This window comes from Vanrija albida, assembly GCF_041260175.1.
Source record: "Vanrija albida strain AlHP1 chromosome Unknown contig_2, whole genome shotgun sequence".
NCBI classification, from domain to species: Eukaryota; Fungi; Basidiomycota; class Tremellomycetes; order Trichosporonales; family Trichosporonaceae; genus Vanrija; species Vanrija albida.
Window position 1 is genome coordinate 2,762,437 of NW_027191421.1, and position 18,300 is coordinate 2,780,736.

At 60.3% G+C, this 18,300-nt stretch overlaps 9 protein-coding genes across 9 annotated transcripts; 8 read left to right on the forward strand and 1 right to left on the reverse strand.

The window, feature by feature from the left end:
• Positions 1-139: 139 nt before the first annotated feature.
• Positions 140-1,834, forward strand: Q8F55_002750 (uncharacterized protein; the record flags this gene model as incomplete). The annotated part of the gene is made up of 4 exons (XM_069351341.1): positions 140-306; positions 346-666; positions 1,434-1,603; positions 1,749-1,834. 4 exons carry the CDS (start codon positions 140-142, stop codon positions 1,832-1,834), a joined length of 744 nt encoding a protein of 247 aa, XP_069211727.1.
• Positions 1,835-2,832: 998 nt separating this feature from the next.
• Q8F55_002751 (uncharacterized protein) lies at positions 2,833-4,839 on the forward strand (the record flags this gene model as incomplete). Its single annotated transcript, XM_069351342.1, has 3 exons — positions 2,833-3,038; positions 3,074-3,618; positions 4,457-4,839. The coding sequence occupies 3 exons, from the start codon at positions 2,833-2,835 to the stop codon at positions 4,837-4,839; spliced, it is 1,134 nt and encodes a 377-aa protein (XP_069211728.1).
• A 608-nt stretch (positions 4,840-5,447) lies between these two features.
• On the forward strand, positions 5,448-6,297 carry Q8F55_002752 (uncharacterized protein; the record flags this gene model as incomplete). The annotated part of the gene is made up of 2 exons (XM_069351343.1): positions 5,448-5,662; positions 5,700-6,297. The coding sequence occupies 2 exons, from the start codon at positions 5,448-5,450 to the stop codon at positions 6,295-6,297; spliced, it is 813 nt and encodes a 270-aa protein (XP_069211729.1).
• A 420-nt stretch (positions 6,298-6,717) lies between these two features.
• Positions 6,718-7,659, forward strand: Q8F55_002753 (uncharacterized protein; the record flags this gene model as incomplete). The annotated part of the gene is made up of 4 exons (XM_069351344.1): positions 6,718-6,914; positions 6,951-7,473; positions 7,523-7,548; positions 7,590-7,659. The coding sequence occupies 4 exons, from the start codon at positions 6,718-6,720 to the stop codon at positions 7,657-7,659; spliced, it is 816 nt and encodes a 271-aa protein (XP_069211730.1).
• Positions 7,660-7,870: 211 nt separating this feature from the next.
• Positions 7,871-8,728, forward strand: Q8F55_002754 (uncharacterized protein; the record flags this gene model as incomplete). Its single annotated transcript, XM_069351345.1, has 3 exons — positions 7,871-8,040; positions 8,086-8,639; positions 8,679-8,728. The coding sequence occupies 3 exons, from the start codon at positions 7,871-7,873 to the stop codon at positions 8,726-8,728; spliced, it is 774 nt and encodes a 257-aa protein (XP_069211731.1).
• Positions 8,729-10,575: 1,847 nt separating this feature from the next.
• Positions 10,576-11,445, forward strand: Q8F55_002755 (uncharacterized protein; the record flags this gene model as incomplete). The annotated part of the gene is made up of 4 exons (XM_069351346.1): positions 10,576-10,748; positions 10,798-11,109; positions 11,296-11,351; positions 11,402-11,445. 4 exons carry the CDS (start codon positions 10,576-10,578, stop codon positions 11,443-11,445), a joined length of 585 nt encoding a protein of 194 aa, XP_069211732.1.
• A 536-nt stretch (positions 11,446-11,981) lies between these two features.
• Q8F55_002756 (uncharacterized protein) lies at positions 11,982-12,800 on the forward strand (the record flags this gene model as incomplete). The annotated part of the gene is made up of 3 exons (XM_069351347.1): positions 11,982-12,130; positions 12,165-12,733; positions 12,769-12,800. The coding sequence occupies 3 exons, from the start codon at positions 11,982-11,984 to the stop codon at positions 12,798-12,800; spliced, it is 750 nt and encodes a 249-aa protein (XP_069211733.1).
• A 303-nt stretch (positions 12,801-13,103) lies between these two features.
• Q8F55_002757 (uncharacterized protein) lies at positions 13,104-14,027 on the reverse strand (the record flags this gene model as incomplete). Its single annotated transcript, XM_069351348.1, has 1 exon — positions 13,104-14,027. One exon carries the CDS (start codon positions 14,025-14,027, stop codon positions 13,104-13,106), a length of 924 nt encoding a protein of 307 aa, XP_069211734.1.
• Positions 14,028-15,464: 1,437 nt separating this feature from the next.
• Q8F55_002758 (uncharacterized protein) lies at positions 15,465-17,275 on the forward strand (the record flags this gene model as incomplete). The annotated part of the gene is made up of 6 exons (XM_069351349.1): positions 15,465-15,762; positions 15,798-15,870; positions 15,922-16,058; positions 16,095-16,295; positions 16,648-16,828; positions 16,870-17,275. The coding sequence occupies 6 exons, from the start codon at positions 15,465-15,467 to the stop codon at positions 17,273-17,275; spliced, it is 1,296 nt and encodes a 431-aa protein (XP_069211735.1).
• Positions 17,276-18,300: the final 1,025 nt, after the last annotated feature.

Here is an 18,300-nt window from a genome sequence, read left to right on the forward strand (position 1 = left end):
GGGTGCACTCTGCTCCCGTCATGAGGGCGCAGAGTTGAGTGAACATCCACCGGCTCTGCTGCTCGCCATTCTTCCTTCCTTCCACTTCACCACTCTGTCAAGTACTCTTCCACTCGCTCTCAGCACCTCTACTCCGACAATGAGCAAGCGTGACGCGAGCAGCGACCTCACTGCCGATGACGGCGAGGGCACCAACAAGAAGCAGCGCACCGACTCGGCCCATGACGCCACCGGCAGCGACTTCAAGCTTGTGTCCTCCGACGGCAAGGAGTTCAACATTGGCCGACACCTCCTTCTCACCGCCAGGTAGGTCGTCGCGCATCCCCATCCATCCTAACCCCACAGCCCAGTCTTCCGCGACATGCTGGCGATCGGGGGTGGCCCGCCTGAGCTTGCCCTCACCGACACGGAAATCGAAACGGGTGACACTCTCGAAGCCTTCTTTACTCTGGCCATCCAATACAAGTGGCCCTGGGACGCGGTTCACATCGACCGGCTTGTCAAGCTCATCCGATTCCTCCAGAAGTACGAATGCTCGTCGTGTCTGTACCTCATTCGTGTTCACATGGAGCGCGGCTTGTTTGGTGGGACATCCTTCGCGGGCGCACCCACCGTGACGGCTGTCGATTGCATCATTGTCGGCTCAGTGATGGACAACCCGGACATGTGAGCTCTCATTCTTCGCTACTCGAAAGGATTGAACCCTCAAACTCTGTCCCACCACCTCTGGGGCCTAGTCCCTTCCGACTATCTTTGGGCTCTTGGACGAGCTTGGAATAACGTCGGCTCACGTTTGACAACTGTGCATGATGATTTCGCGACATTCATCAAGGAGGCAAAAGGTGGGCCAGTACCTCCCTGTCCGGTCCGTGAGCAACGCTGATTGTCAAAATGACCAACCAGCCAACCGCAATCCGGCCAACGCAGCAACCTAAACCGCCGAGGCCCGACACCCCGCCTCCCTCGTGTGTTTCCATCCGCGTCCATGTAGACCCATCAGAACAGTGAATACAAACATTCTTAGCCATGCGATGTTCGCCCAATCTACCAAGCCAGCCGTATGCAAAAAATCTGTGACCGTGGTCGCTGGTGGCGAAGCTGTCCTTGCCCCAGCGCTCACCCGGGTGCGGTGAGCTGAGTCAACCGCAGCCTACCTTGTCGCTCGCCAGTCTACCCTCGTTCCAATCCACTCTCTCGACCACATCTCCCTCGCTAGCATCCTCCTCGGCACTGACGATGAACAAACGCAACCCCTGAGGCGACACCACCGTCGACAGCGACGATAGCAGCAACTACAAGAGGAGACGCACCGACTCCGCCCCAGATATCAGCGGCCACTTCAAGATCGTGTCCTCAGACGGCAAGGAGTTCAGTGTCGGCCGACAACTCCTCCTCACCGCGAGGCAACCCCACCCCACCCAAGCTGACCCCAGCCCAGTATTCCAACACATGCTCGCAACCACCCGCGGTCCCCCCGAGCTGACGCTCACCCACCCCGAGATCGAGACGATCATCGACGGCTTCCTCACCCTCGTCAAGGACTTCGAGCTGCCATGGGGCGAGATCCACATCGCGCGCCTCCTAAATCTTGGCCTCTTCCGAAGTACGCGTGCGCGGCGCCCCTCCACTTCCCCCTGCATTGCACAGGAGCCACTCCCTCGGCATCCCGGAGACCGCTAGCGTGCCGACCCTGTGCCGTCGGCGGCGCCATGGACAGCGCCGATATGTGCGTCGCCGCGCTCTGCTAGACGCTAGCGTGTGCGCCCAGACGCTGCCGTACCGCCTCTGGTGCCTCGTGCCCTGCGACTACTTGAATGCTCTGGCGCGCGCTTGAGACGCCAAGAGCCGCAACCATGTCGCGGTGCAGGAGTACTTTGTGCAGTTCCTCAAGGAGGCGAAGGGTGGGCGGACGGGTGGTGAGTGAAACCACAGCTGCCTGCAGTCCGGATATGGCAACGGTCTTCCCTGCGGAGACCTCCCACCACCTCTACTCGATGAGTATGCTATCCTCGTCCTACATTACCTCCATGCACCGATCCAATGTCTCTTCCGAAGTTGTCCAGATCTGCCCCGCGCCGCAGTTGTTGCTGGGCGAGTTTGGATGGCCCATGGCCGAGAGGTGAGGCTGCGCATGAGTCAGCGTGCGCAAATCAAGCCCACCTCCGACGCACCAACAGGCGGCACACGCGCCATCAAATGAGGCCTACCCAGGACCGGTGGGTAACTGCGCATCATCGCCTCAGGCAACCCGGGGCACCATATCCAGTCGTGCGGCCTTGATAGTGCCGGGTGGGCAGTAGATTAGCATTGCTAGAGCTCACCTCCCGGCTTCTTCAGCGGTATGACGGAGGATTGTGCCGCCGCGCCGTGTGAGATGCACGCACCTCCGACCCCGACCACTTCGAGACCGCGCCCGTTGCTGCGGGGGAGCCAGGGTCGGCCGCTCCGGAGCCCCGACGACGCCTGCCCCGTGCACCTGCCAGAGGGGAGCGATACGCTACTGGACGGGTCATGGATGCACGCTGCGCTGCCAGCGAGGCCAATCGTATGTACCATGCATAATCAATGTCCGGTGCGGGTGCAGCTCGCTCGAGGGCCTGGATGCCCATCTGGATTGCCCATCTGGCCACCCGTGACGTCATTTGAATTTGGGTGGACCACCAGAGTGGAGGTGTTGTTTGTGCGGGTTTCGGTGGCAAAATGGCATCCAGGCCCGTCCAACAGTACGACTCTCGTCTTAATCGTCGTCCTCGAGCTCATGCACAAAATCAACAAGATGTGGGGGGTCGACAAGGCCGGTCCCACCTCGCCCCATGTTGTTTCCCACCCACCATGCCAGTTAGGATCACCCGGGTCACCAGCTACGACGACCTCCATGCGGCCCCCCTCATCGAGCACGAGGTCAAGATGAAGGCCAGGGCGTGCGACAACGACGACGAGATCACAAATGACAAGCACTGGACCACGGGTGACTTTGCCATCGTCTCGTCTGACAACGTGCGCTTCTTCGTCGACCGGCACTACCTACTGAGCGCGAGGTGAGTCGCCCGCCGTCCCGATCCTGAGCACGCAGCTCGGTCTTCCGCGACATGCTGTCGGTCGCGCGGCCCGACCACCCAGAGATACAGCTCACCGATCGCTTCCTCGAGACGGCGCTGGTGATTGGCCACTTTCTCCGGCTGATCACCAAGGCCGAGCTGGGCTTCTCCCCGTCCGAGATGGTCAAGATCGTGCACCTCGCCCAGTTCCTCCTCAAGTTTGACTGCACGGCCGCGATCAAGGTCCTCATCCTGCTCGCGCGGGACCAGATCTCGGCCAGGAAGAGGAGCAAGATATACCTGTTTGTGCTGGGCGCCGCGATCGACGACCCCGACCTCTGCTTCCACGCCATGGCGAGCGACACGCTCAGCACGTGGAACGGCGACAACGAGTTCGACACGTCGGACGCCAGGTTCTGTCGTGCCAAGGGCAACGCGTTCAACCCCCAGGCACTGTCATTCACCGTGTGGTCGATTCTCCCCGCCGAGTACCTGTGGGCACTGAACCGGGCCTGGGGCATGGTGGGCAACACCAAGGAGCTGCCGACAAAGTTCAGGGAGCTGCTCGCGGCGGCGAAAGGTGCGTTATTGTTACCGTGATCGCCGTCACTAAGCGTGCGCGTTTTGCAGCTTGCGACACCTGATGTACTGGGCGAAGGACGTCATGCCGCCCATAATCGTATGTCGGGCACCGCAGGGATGAGCTAACTTCGGAGACACTGGGACTTCTCTGCGCGCCGCAGCGGTCGCCCCCTCAGTTGTTCACTGTCTCCAACCCCCACTCAATTCCCCCTCGACCATTGACACCCTTTTGCGCCCGCTAATCCAGCACAACGATATAAGCCCCTCGCCGACTCTCCCCCCCGTCCCCCCCTCTCTCCTTCTTCCATTCACCTCTCGTCTCGACAAATCTCACGCTTCCCAGCACACACCACCACACAAAGCGGTCAAGTCATCTGAAGAATCCCTCGACGTGGTACCACCGACTGTGGATGACGATATGGTGAAAGCCGATGCACACGACGATTCAAGGGATACCGAAATTTTGGACGACGACACCTGGAAGACGGGCGACTTTTCAATCATTTCCTGCAACAATGTACGCTTTCGAGTTGATCAGCACTATCTTCTCACAGCAAGGTGAGTGTAGGGCATAGTGGAGAAATTAATCTCTCAATGCACATTCGCTGAGTACCACGACTCTAGCTCCGTCTTTCGAGACATGGTGTCGACAGCTGGCAACGAGCCCCGCGAGGTCCATCTGACCGATACCGATTTCGAAACGTCCGATGTTATCGAAATGTTTCTCCAGCTAGCCGTCCATCTGGAGTTGGATTATGATTACAATGACGAACTCTCTTATCTCGCCCCACTGGCCAAATTCCTTCTCAAATACGATTGTCCTACCCTGGTCAAAGTCGCTAAGCTGCTTCTCAAGGACGCTGAGCGGCCGAACATCTACCGGTTCTGCTTCGGGGCCGCGATCGACGATGTCGACTACTGCGTGGGATGCATGAGTGGAGGCCTTGGTCTCGTCTGGACAGGAGAGGACGACAAGAACACCTCAAATGCGGCAACATCATCTCGCCACAAGGCAGCCGCATTCAACCCGCAGAGCTGGCCGATGACATGGTGGTCACGTATTCCGGGCCCATACTTGTGGGCGCTCAACAGGGCTTGGGGCATGGCAGGAGCATCGAAGGAGCTCCCTGACCGTTTCAAGGAGCTCGTCACCGTCGCCAAAGGCAAGTACATCCAAGCACCAGGAGATGGGACTGACCAGTCAGCCCTCAAGACCTAGTCTCGGCGTTCAATCCTGACTTCAATATCCAAATGCCGACTGGGAGGTTGTTGAAAGACAAGCGGTTGATTGTTCGTCACCCATTTGTCCAAAATTCATGTCTATTCCCCGAGTCGCCCTCCAACCCCACTTTGTGCGAAACCCAACGGGTCACTACCCATTGTTCACATGTTTCGGGGGTGTTGGCCCATCGCCCTCGCCTATCCAAGCCGCCTCCACAGCTTTCATTTGTCCCCTTTCGGCGCATCGCCACCTTCGCCAGCTATGTGTGTGGCGATTGCACTCACAACAGTTCACCCGTTTCGCCATCACTCTCTTTGTTCATATCGCCAAGTCCATCAGTCATGGTATTGTATGAACCTATGCAAACACTCGGGCTCAATCCCCCCTCCCCATTCTACCCGGAAGGGCCCAACACAACAATCGATCCGATCATCACTAACACAACGACACACTCGTTGGAAGAAAGCGAGCGCGGCGCGATCTCTAGTGGCGGCGCCGCCGCCACTCTCCTATTTAAGGTCTAAGTCACGTCGTTGCTCTCCATGTTACCCATTCAACGTCTCTAGCAACATCTCTCTCATCAACATTCACTCCATTCACTCACCATGCCCAGCTCTGCCTACACTCACGATGAGTCCAACCTTGGAGCCAAGGCCAGGGGGATCAAGCGACAGGGAACCGACGCCGACCCCGACGCCGACCCCGACGCCGACGCTCCTGTCATCACAGACAGCGCTGTGTGGAGCAAGGGTGACTTTGCACTTGTCTCCGCCGACAATGTCCGCTTCCGCATTGACCACCACTATCTCCTGAGTGCGAGGTAAGTACAGCGTGCATGCACCCTCCTAACGCACTAGCTCCGTGTTTCGTGACCTCGCCTCGGCAGCCACTTCAGACTCGCGCGAGATCCACTTCACCGACTGGACAATGGAGAGATCCTCGACCATCGGACACTTCCTCGAGCTCATCACCGACGGTACCATCCACAAGCGCTGCTTGGCCGACGTCGAGCCCATGGTGTATCTGGGCAAGCTGCTCGACAAGTACGACTGCCTGGCGGCGATGAAACTATTCAAGCTGTTTCTCCTCAGTCAACTTCAGGACGACTTGGCCGCGGAGTGCTTGGTCGTCGCTGCCGCCCTGGACGATATGGACCTTTGTGCCAAGTGCTTCGACACGCCACCTGGATCGCAGTGGGTTTCGGAAGACCTGGTAGACGAGGCCTCCGAGTTCGACTTCTACTGCTCCGATAACCCGGCCTATGCCTACCCGCGCTTTCATCCTCAAACCCTGCCATGGATATGGGCGCGCCACATCCCAAGTGACTACCTCTGGGCTCTGAACCGCGCCTGGATTGCCTCCCAGAACGAGGACAAGGACATGGGCGACATGTTCAAGCAGTTCCTCAGGGTGGCCCGTCGTGAGTCGGTCGCGCGCTTCAAGTCCATCTGCTAACCAGACGCCAACAGGACACGACCGTGAGGAAGCTAGGATCTATGGCAACACAATGCCCATGTAGTTGCGTTCTCACTTCCTTACATGTCGAGTTACGCGGGGCATTCAGTGGCAGGCGGTGGTCATCGGCTGAGTGAAAGGCACGTGAGAAATAGGCCCGAAGGGAGTTAGGCCTGCGCAAAGCCTCGATCATGACATCACCCCGCGAATATCTCATCGTTCGCCACGACCAAAAAAACACTTTCGTCGCTTTCAACTCGTCTTTCGCGACCAACGAATATCGGCGAAGTGGTCGTTCGCCCTCGGAAACGCTCGAAGTGAAGTCGGACTCACCACGCTGAATTCCAGGACCTTCTACGTAAATTCTCACCCCGGCACTCGATTCTTACCATTGCTCTCATCACCTCACCACCATCCGCAATGAACCCTGCCGCCCCCACTGACCAGTCAGCCTCAGTCGGCCGCTCCAACCGCGCGCGTGTTGAGAATGGCACATGCGTTGAAGACGACACACCGAGCATCAGGGACGACCGGTGGTGGAACAAGGGCGACTTCAGCATCATCTCGTCTGACCACGTCCGATTCCGCATCGACCACCATTATCTCCTCAGTGCGAGGTACGCCTCCTCCGCCGATACGAGCTGACAGCGCAGTGGATTCTTCCGCGACCTGCGCGATGTCGCATCCAACGCAGACGAGTTCCATGAGCTCCAGCTCGACGACCCATTCTTCGAGACGGCGCCCACCGTGCACAACTTCCTCGTTGTCATCACCGAGGCTTCTATCGATCGGGACATTGACGTCGTGGAGAAACTGGTACCTCTCGGCCGCTTCCTCACCAAGTACAATTGCGCCGCGGGCATGAACGTTCTCCTGCAGTTCCTCCGCCATGCCGGGACTAACAGCGACCGGGCGATCGAGTGGTTCGTCATCGGCTCCTCACTCGACGACGTGGACCTGTGCGCCGACGCGCTCGAGCATTACAAATACTCGTGGCTAGATGAGGATGATAGTGATGACGAAGAGCGGGGTCCGCTCGACTACGTCGCTGGGAAGAACACGCTCAATCCCCAGACCATCCCGTACGCGCGGTGCAGGCATATACCGCCCCAGTATCTATGGGCCCGAAGCCGCGACTCTCCCGTACGTTCTGTGAACTGCTACGCGAGGTTACTGGTGGGTGTTGTTCTGGGGTGGCAATGCGCTTGCTGACCCTACAGCCCAGGACGAGAAGATTGCAGCAGGCCAACAGTGAGTCACCGCCACACCGGCACCTTCTGACAATGCCCCAGCCGCCCCGAGGTCAGCAAGTTCCACATTGCAGGCTACGTTGCTTCTCCCAGTCCCTCTCCCGCCCCATAGTTGTGCGACCTCCTTTGTTCGGGTGCCACGTGTGGCCCGTTGCGACGACGTGCAGCTATCAGCTCTGTTGTTTGTATCTGATGGAAGCTACCACACGCGCGGCCCGGACATCGGGCCCACATACATAACTGAGGTTCAGTGTCACGTCCAGCTAGCTCTCACCCTCACCACTGCCCCTCTGACCACAGCCCTTACCCTCCGCACAGCTATCATGGACACCCACGACTGTGCAGGTCAACCCTCGCGCAAGCGGACACGCAGCGACTCTCAGATCCCCGAGGCCGTCACGGACCACGACCGCTTCAAGACGGGCGACTTTGCTGTCATCTCCTCTGACAACGTGCGCTTCCGCGTCGACGGCCACTATCTCCAGACTTACAGGTACGTATGGGCTGAGACCGTCACGGCGCATCTCACATACTCCAGCGCCGTATTCCGCGGAATGCTGTCTGGGCCAGCGACCGGTAACCGCGAGATCCACCTCTCCGACCCTACCCTCGAGCACTCGACCACCATCGAGCTGTTCCTCGAGCTCGTAACAAACTCTTCGCTGGACCTGACGCAGAGCGTCGTCCGCCTCATCCGCCTCGTGCACTTCCTCAACAAGTACGACTGCGCGAGCACGCTCAAGCTCGTCCGCCTCAGACTCCTAGCATTCCTGATCTCCGGCAAAGTCACCGTCGAGCACTTCACGCTCGCGGCCGTCATGGACGATGTCGACCTGTGCGTCACCGTGATCGACCACATGACGCGGGGCGCACCGTGGGGGTGGGAACCCGTAGCCGGCGGACAGAGGTGCCTCGCCAGCTCGGTGAGGCGGGGCACCGACAGCCTGAACCCCCAGAACATGCCGCTGTGGCTGTGGGTGCTGGTCCCGTCGGTGTACCAGTGGGCTCTGTCCCGCACGTTTGCCATCGTGTGGTCCCCTGGCATGCCGTACTTCCGAGAGACTTTCAAGGAGCACGTCGAGGCCGCCATGAGTGAGTGTGGGCTTCAGACGCAGAAGCTGACAGCTCCAGAGTGCGTGCAGCAGAACCCGACCTGTACCTGGACGCTGCGTGATGCCTAGTGAAATGGGCATGTGTGAGTAGGCGCCGTAGATGATTTCCGAGTTAGCATTTGAGCATGTGATTAGAGTCGAAACTGCTGCGGCCGCGTGAAGGATACGGGCGGTTGGGCATCGTCGGCCATGCGCGGTGGTGGAGAAGTGAATTGGATCGTGGTGGAGGTCGTCCGGCCTGGCCTCGTTTCGGCTCACCATCCCCTTTCAGACTTCCCATTCACTCTTCATCAGTCTTGTCCCAACTTGCATCCACTTGCCCCCTCCGACACCATGCCAGAATCCAACGCCAGCAGCAGCAGCGCCCGCCCCCAATACTCGCAAGCGCGCTCGGACGGCCGAGTCCGTCAGCATAAGGGACGACGACGACTGGACCACCGGCGACTTCTCCATCGTCTCCTCTGACAACGTTCGGTTCTGCATCGATAGGCATTATCTCCAGTCAGCGAGGTGCGTGGTGTCGCGGACGATCTGAGATATCCCTCTGATGGCCTCAGCTCCGTGTTCCGCGACATGCTGTCGCTGCCCAGCGGCGGGAATGACGAGATCCACCTGACCGACCACGTGAACGAGTAATCGAGCACCGTACGCGGGTTCCTTCAACTCCTTACCAAGGCTACGCTTGGACCCGTCCTCAACTCGCGCCTCAGTCTCCGTCTTGTCCGATTCCTGATCAAGTATGATTGCAAGGCCTCCATCAACGTTGTCAAGCTGCATCTCAAAGCCGCCATCATGGGAGACCCACCGGCTTCAAGGATGGGGTTCATCCTTGCGTCAGTGCTGGGCAACGTCGACCTTTGCGTTGCTGCCGTGAAATCAAGCCGCCGAGGGCCACTAGACCCAGGTGAGGGATGGCAGAGCTGTGACCCCAAGCAGCTCCCAAGCTCCTATTGGGCGATGATCCCATGGCCTTATCTTTGTGCATTGGAACGCGCCTGGCAGGCCACGAGAGGTAACGACCCGAAGCTACATCTCAGGATCAAGGAGAACATAGAATCGTTGCAAAGTAAGCCCGCTCACCCTTGTAGGCCCCACGATGTGCTCACTGTCTGGCAGAGTCGATGGCCGAACACCCCACCAAGTATTTAGACTCGGCCTGAGAGTCAACCTCTTGCACATGCGCCATCTCGCGGCCTCGCCCGGATCCCATTGCAACGCGCTCAACCGATACCACAACCTTGACGGGTTGCTGTACGTCACAGGGCCCAGCTGTAAGCTCTACAAGAGCTCGATGCAACCTTCTCAGTTCAGAGGCATCGGGTGTCTGAGACCCCATGACTGACGGAGACGCGACAACTCAAGGAGTAGGACTCTTAGAGAGTGACCCACCGCTGCTGTGTGTAGCAGGGTGTGCGGTCCGCGTCTCAGCCAAGATTGAGCCGCGCCATGCGCGAGGACGCACCACCTCGCCCCCCTCGACGTCCTCTCGCACACCGGCGCCTCGGTTCCAGGCATGTTCCCCTACTCGGCACCACGTGAGCAGCTGTGTTCAAGCCAGCAGGCAAGTGCGCCCGAACGATAAGCATCTGACAGCTCCAGAGTGCTTGCAGAAGAACCAGCCTATACCTGAACGCTGCATGAATACCAACCGCCTGTGACATGGGCAGATGCGAGTAAGTACCGTGGTGCATGGTGGCAAGTGATGGGGACCCGGCTGACGGTACATAAGTGGAGGCCCGTGCGGCGGCGCGAGGTGGAGGTCGTCCACACGCGCTGGGCGGCAAACGCTCATCCTCGTCTTCCTCGTCTTCCTCGTCTTCCTCCATTGCACTTTCCCTCTTTCTCGTTTGCACTCTTCCTCACCACATTCTTTAGTTTGCCTCGCTGCCATCGACCTCTCTCCTCCCTCGGACACCATGCCAGACTCCACCGACAGCATCGACAGCGACGGGGTGAACCCTCGCAAGCGCGCGAGGACCGAGTCTGTCTCCATCACAGACGACAACGACTGGGCTACTGGCGACTTTGCAATCGTGTCTTCGGACAACATACGTTTCCGCATCGATAGGCACCATCTCCAGTCAGCTAGGTGCGTCCTGATATCACACTCGGTCTGTGCTCCATCCTGACAGCCTTAGCTCCGTCTTTGCCGACATGTTGTCGGTGCTCAGCGGCGGGAGCCAAGAGATTCATCTGACGGACGAGACCATCGAACAATCTGGTACCATCAAGCGTTTCATCCCACTGCTTCTCAGCGCCACGCTTGACCTCACTTCTTTCAAACACGATCTATGCGCCATTCTTCGTCTTGTGCGATTTCTGATAAAGTACGATTGTCAGGTATCAATCAACATCGTCAAGCTGCATCTTCGGGCCGACACAATGACTGAAACGAACTCCTCGAGGATCTGGCACTTCATCGTCTCATCGGTGCTGGACGACGTGGAGTTGTGCGTTTCGGCCCTCAAGGCAAGCCCTCGAAGGACTTGGAAGCATACCGAACGCAATCTCACTGATTCGATCGACGGCGGGTTCTGCTGTCACCCTAAGAGCCTCTCACTCCAACTCTGGCAAATGATCCCATCGCCGTACCTTTGGGCTTTGAATCGCGCTTGGGATGTCGTGGGAGAAGACAGAGAAGACAAAGACAAGCTCCACATCGAGTTCAAGGACTTTATCGAGGCCGCACGCAGTAAGCCAATCCATTGCGGGGAGGGCCAAGCTGTGCTTACTGTTCGCCAGAGTCCATTGCCAACGAACCCAAGTCATTTATAGACTCGGCCTGACCACCAACCTGCACTTGGGGCCTTTTCCACCTCGCTTCGACCCCTTTGCGCCCCCTTTGGATACCCGAGATCTCAAGTTCCACCCCCTCTCCCAGTCCCCCTGGCAACCTGCCGTCTGGCGTGTTGCCACATCCAAGTGTTAAGCATGCAGCGTTATGTGTGAAGAGGCGTCGGGTCGTGTTGGTTGTCAGTTGGTCACTGAATTGTTCAGGGGCCCGCCTTGACAGAGCAGAATGCCCCGATGACTGATAAGGACGCGACGAGGCGATTGACGGAGCAGGGCTCCTGAGAGAGGACCGATCCTCATGTGTGTACTGTAACATGGGTGCCGACCACCCAAGACGAGATTGGGCAACGCCATGGCGGGGCGCGAGGCCGCACCACCTCGCCCCGGCTCCTCGTCCCCGTCGCACCCCACTCGCACACTGACGCCCCCCATCCTTGCGCATCCCGACGCTAGGGACGCAATCGCAAGGCAGCTCCACCTACATAACGCGCGTCCACCTCATTCTCGACAACCAACCCACCCCCTCACGATGCCACGCGACCCCGCCCGCTCGCGGCACACGACCCCCGCTCCAGCGGCCATCACCAACAGCGACGAGTTCGCCGTGGGCGACTTTGCGCTCGTCTCGGCCGACAACGTGCGCTTCCGCATCGACGGGTTCTACCTCCAGTCAGCGAGGTGCGTCTCGCCCCGCCCCCCGCCCTGACCGCAGCGCCGTGTTCCGGGACATGATGGCCTCTGCGAGCGGGGTGCGCGAGCTGCACTTCACCGACGAGCGGTTCGAGACCGCGCTCGTCATCTTCCGCTTCCTGCAGCTCGTGACGACGTCGACGTTTGGCGTCTTCGAGCCCGGGCGCGAGCTGTTCGCAGACTACGAGGAGCTGTTTGGCGTCGTGCGCCTGTGCCGCTTTCTGGCAAAGTACGAGTGCGGCGTCGCGACCGCCGTGCTCGCCCTGCGCGTGAAGGAGGGCTTGATGGGCTCCACGAGGTCAGGCGCGCACGCCTTCATCGTCGGCGCTGCGATTGGCGACGACGCGCTCTGCGTCGCGGCGCTCGGGGTCGGCCCGGGGCTCAGCTGGACGGTCGACGACCTCCCGCTCGACATGCACGCGCCGACGTTTGAGGTCGGCGCGCGCTGCCTCAACCCCCTGGCGCTGCCGTACGAGTACGCCTGTCTCATTCCGCGCGCGTACCACTGGGCCCTGGGGCGCGCGTTCCTCCGCAGCGTTGGCCCGTCCGACATGGGCGACCACTTCAAGAAGTTCCTCGCCGTTGCTAAGGGTGGGTCGGGGGTGGGGCAGTGCTGACGGGCCAAGCCCACAACGGGGACGTTGGGGGATTGAGGTGAACGGGTCGGTGGGCTCGGGGTACGCTGTATTGTGAGCGCCATACTGTTCGGGTGATGAAGAGCGCGAGCTATTGTTCTGTGACAAGGCGCGACCTCACCTGCTCCCAGCGCCGTATTGTTCCCACAGCCACGCCGTCCAAGATACGGCGTCAGCTGACGCCGCCGACATCAGTGCGAGTCAGTGTGTCAGAGTCCCCCGCACCACCCCACCTGCGGCACTCCCTCACATCCTGTCTAATACAACTGATACACTGCTGAACCGTGTGTCGGGTAAAGGGGTATAGCGTAGCTACGCACCACGCCTCATGCCTCATCAGGCGCGAGGTCGTACGACGCAAACTGCCTGGGGGCGACGGGCGCCGGGCTCGTCGCGAGGCCCTGCTGCACCTTGGTGAGGAGGCGCTGCACGACCGCGTCACCGTCGGCGGCCGACTTGAGGCCGAGGGTCGCGACGCGGTCCATGTCGAAGACGGTGCAGCCGAGGTCGGGCCCGCCAAAGTCGGCGACAGCAGACGACTCGATGACCGAGTCGGTCGTGAACAAGAGGTGAGGGCCCTTGGTGTTGTTGCACACGCTGACAATCTCATTGATGATGGTAAGGCGATCCGACGTCTGCTTGGCGGCCTCGGGCGTCTGCTTGCCCGTGGGCGCCTTGCCCGCCTTCTCGAGCGTGCCGTTGCCTGGCTTCTCGTCGATGCCGTTGACGAGCGCGAGCCAGATGTTCTCCTCGACCTTGGCCGGGAGCTCGTACCGCTTCTCGTCGATCCACGACATGTCGAGCGCGGGGTTGAACTCTGCGACAATGTTGGGCGGCGCTCCGACGGCGTCGAGTGCGGCCTTGATGTGCTGCTCAATCACGGCGCGGTCGCCGAGGACGCCGTGCTTGCCCTTCTCCTTGATTGTTGTGCCGACAATCTTGAGGACCGAGGGGACGAGGACTGGGCGGATGTTGGCCTTGCCGAGCGCCACCAGGAGGTAGCCGAGCTCCTTTTGCGGGGCGAGCGAGACGCGGCAGTCGAGGAAGGCGACGCCGTCGCGCGCCGGGAATGGCGCGTTGGCCGAGCCCTTTGCGTCGGGGGCCAACGACGTGTTCCACGACGGGCGCGCCGAGGTCGTGGGAGCGGCGGCCGCCTTGGAGCCGCCAGCTCCCTTGAAGTTGAGGCCAGCGAGGGCCGAACCGGTCGACGCGACGGGCGAGGTGCCGGTCTTGGACTTGCGCTTGAACATTTTGGTGTCTGGTGGGTGCGGATGGGAGCGGCGGCGAGCGGCGAATGATATATGGGTGGGATGTCGGGTGACGAGAGGCGGTAGCGAGGGGGGCACGAACGTGGGCGTGAGCTAGGCTTGGCACTGGCGACAAGCGACTTACGGGCACGAGGGGGTTAAGAAGAAGCGTTCGTGAACGGTGAATGCGACGCGAAGGATAACGAGAGTGGGATAAGGAAGTGAGATGGATGCGGCGACTGTGGGCTGGGCTGATGGGGACGGATGGGCATGGCATGATGACAGAGGTGGGCAAGCCAAGGCTTGGTAGTCTGAAGCGGTAGATGGCGATCCGGGCCGGCGGGTGGCACCAGGAGTGGGTCATAGGCGGCGGCAGCGGGCGTCGACTTGCGGCACGGCGTTTGAGAATGTGGGGGAGGGGCAAGGAGAGCAGGGCTGCGCAAGGGCAGGCGACGGGGCAGAGGACGTCGAGACGGGCAGTGACGCACACCTCCGCTCGCGCGGGGGAGCTGCTCTCACCACCCAGGCGAATGTGGGGGGGATATCGCTCGCTTGTAGATCAGGCACCAGGAGCCTGGCGGTGGCCCAGGAAACGCATGCTGCAAGCCTATTGACGACCCCTAGGGCCAGCTTTTGCTCGCGCGCGCCTGACGCAGAAGAACACGCAGCATCGAGGATGGAGGGAACGCACGCGCGTGCTCCGGCCAGTAGTCGTCGTTTTGTTTCACGCCAAGACGTAATAGTGGGTCAAGCGCTGGCTGACCTGTTTCACCGTCGATCGAGTGAAGCTTCTTAGGCTGTGAGGTGATTAACACTGGGCCGTGCGCACTGCTCATCAGCCATCCTTGCACATCACTCCTCGCATGATCAAAGTGTTGGCCGATGTGTGGATGGATGTGCAGACTGATTGACTCGGCCCAGAGAGGGACACCGACACAGGGATGGGGCGTCGGGTGCAACAGTCGGCCTTGTTCCCGGTTTCCGCCCGATCACAACTCGTCAAGCTCGTCGCCACCCCAATCCCGCGCATTGTAAGCAGCAAGCATCCTGTCGGAATTCACAGCGGATCACGACAGCAAGCAGTGGCCGACCACCGACCGCCGGCGCTGCAAGCATGTATTGCTCTGTCATTGTGAGAGCCGTGTAGGCACCAAATATAAGGTCCCGACTTGACTAGGTCGGCAATGCCCCGATACGATGCCGCATGGGCTGCGGCCTGGCGGCAAGCGGATTACTCCAGCCGCCGCCAGCCGCCCATCGCACTACGCCGTCGAAATGTTGCTGTTGCCAACAAGGGTAGCAACCCTCGACTCGTGCTTGACGTTCCGTTCACACCACCGACTCACCATTCACCACTCCATGTCCCCGTGCATGTCTCTGAGCCACTTATAGTCGACATACGCCGGCAAGTGATACTGTCCCGACCAGCGCAGTACCAACATGGCAGCAACAGCAGCAACGGAAAACACGCCGAGCTCGGCTCCATCGGTTCCGACCGACATCGGCTTTTCAGACGACGTGAAACAAACACCATTGGCAGCTGAGGGACTGCATGGCGACTCGCACGCGGCGCTGGAGAATGAGAAGGGCGTAGGCGCCGGCGCCGTAGACGAGAGCGCCGGAGCGGCAGCAGCGCACGCCGACCCCGAGGACCACGGCCCACCACCGGACGGTGGCTTGCAGGCATGGTCCGTCGTCGCAAGCAGCGTCCTCCTCCTCTTCGCCGTCTTCGGCTTCAGTAAGCTTGTGCCCGCGTGCACGCTGACACGCCAGTGAACGCCAACGGCCAGCTCCAGGCATACTGGCTCGCCAACCAGCTCAAGGCGTACTCCAAGTCGGACGTCGCGTGAGTCGGCACAGCGACGGCGCGGAGCTCGCTCGGCTGACGCATGCGCAGGTGGCAGGGATCGATCCAGACGCTCGTCGAGTTCGGCCTGGCCATCTTCACAGGCCGTTACTTTGATGTCCACGGCGCGCGGGCACTCACGATCGGAGGATTGCTGGGCACCGCAGCGGCCCTCTGCGGCATGGCTTGTGAGTGCCGGTCAGCCGGCGGCACTGACACACCAGTCTCGTACAAGTATTACCAGCTATTGCTGAGCAACATCCTCTTCGGTATCGCAGCTTCGTGCGTGTATGCGCCGGCCAACGCCGTGGCCGCGCACTGGTTCCTCATGAGACGGTCGACCGCGCTGGCAATCATCATTGGTGGAGGCGGTCTCGGTGGCGTCATTTACCCCATCATGATTGAGCGGCTGTTCAACGTGACGTGTAAGTGGGGTCTCCGTGTGCTTGGGGTGCGGGGTCGCGTCGTGCTACGGGTTTCTGGGTCGCGCTAGAGGCGCAGCCGCGTGTCGGGTGGGCACGAGCGGCTCTAGAGTGGTGCGGGCTTCAAGTGCGTCGGCGACCGCCGGTCTGTGCACGTCCGATTCGTGCCAACGGACACGGGGGTAAGAGTCGCGGGGGTGTAACCGACGGTAATCGTTGGGAATATGTGGTATGGGAGGATGGGGAATGCGAGAATTGCTGCGATGGGTGACGCCACAACCACCGTCGACAGCCGACACTGTGCCACGCCCACGACGCCCCACAATCCGCCCTCACGCACCCACTGACGCCGCAGCCTACCGCAACACCATGCTCATCATCATGGGGCTGAATATCCTGCTCATGCTCCCGTCGGTGTTCTTCATGAAGGCGAGGCTGCCGCCACGCACGCCGCCGCCGTTCAGCGACATGAAGAAGCCGTGGAAGGACGTCCGATACACCTTCCTCGTTGTCGGCGCAATGATGTACGGAATGAAGTGAGTAAGCTGTCCCACAGCCCCACTACTAACCCCCGCAGCATCCTCTCGCCATTCTTCCACGCGCTGCCATATGCAGCGTCCAACAACGTGCCCGAGCGCATTGGCGAATACGCCATCGCCATGGCGGGCGCCGGCTCAGTTGTGGGGCGCCTCGTCTCTGGGGTCCTCGCAGACCGCGTTGGCGTGTGGTACGTCTTTGGATCTATCGGCTTTACCACCGCTGTGGTGCTGTTTGCCTTCTGGACACCGCCCGGGATTGGCACCGCGCCGACGGTCATCGGCTTAGTGACGTACGGTTGGGTCTCTGGATCCTGGTTTGCCCTTGTCGGGTCGGCGACTGCGTCTATTTCCCCAGTTGAGGAAGTGGGAATGCGCATCGGAATGCTCATCTCGTGCTTGTCGGTGCCGTCGCTCATCGGCCCCGTTGTTGCTGGAGGTGGGTAGTGGCGCCACTCGGTGGCACCCGCGCCTGGACATCTAATGTCCGGCGCCGCATATTCTAAATCCGGCACACGCTAACGCGTCAACAGAGCTCATCACCTTGGGCAAGGACAAGTGGACGTACGCAGGCATCTGGTGTGGTGCCTGCGCGCTTGCCTCTGGCATTATCGTGATCCTCCCCCGCGTTGTTGCAATTATCCGACACAGGCGGGACCCCACGCCAGCCCCCAACAAAAGCCCAGAGCTAGCGGCCCAATGTGTGTGGGAGGAGGCATTGCCTAGTACCGCTACGGCTGTGGGGTTGGAGCCGGGGAACCGGATCGACGAGACGTGTCACCCGCACCGGATTACTAGCCGCGTTAGTCGATGAGGCGCTGCGGCAGGACGACGACAACGGCGGTGTGGAGCGACCCTTCTTGGGGCGGATATTGGCATCATCTAGCTAGGCATACAGGCATATAGTATTGAAGGCATATAGTGTTACAGGCGTATAGTGATCCATTCTTGCATGCAGCATCGTTGCAGGGAGGCAGAGGGGAATGGGGGAAGAGTGGTCGACGCCACTTGTGGTCGACGCCACGACCTTCAGTGACCGGTCACCTCCCTCTTGTGGCAAGCATTACATCGCCGCAATATCCGGAAAAGACACCGCACTCTGCCCATTTTCCAACTTGGTTTTCGCTTGTACCACACCGTGCGCAGTTCGGATGCAAGTCAAACTGCAAACCAGGCCAATCAAGTGCATCGCAGCAATCACCAGCCCTTAAGACCACGAGTCCAGGCCATCATCACGTGTTGTGAAACCCATCGGCCTTGTGACATCCAAACGGCAGTGCGACGTCCGAACCGCCGGGGACACGGTAGTCATATGTCCCTCTGCCGGCCAGCCACTCCCACCACTGTAGCCGCTGCCGTCGGAGCCCCCGAGGCCGATGACCCTCATACTCCCGCCAAGAGCTTTAGTGCACGATCATGCCCACTGCCTGAATCTGACGCGTTCTGGCTGGCTGGTCTGGTTGGCTCCCTCC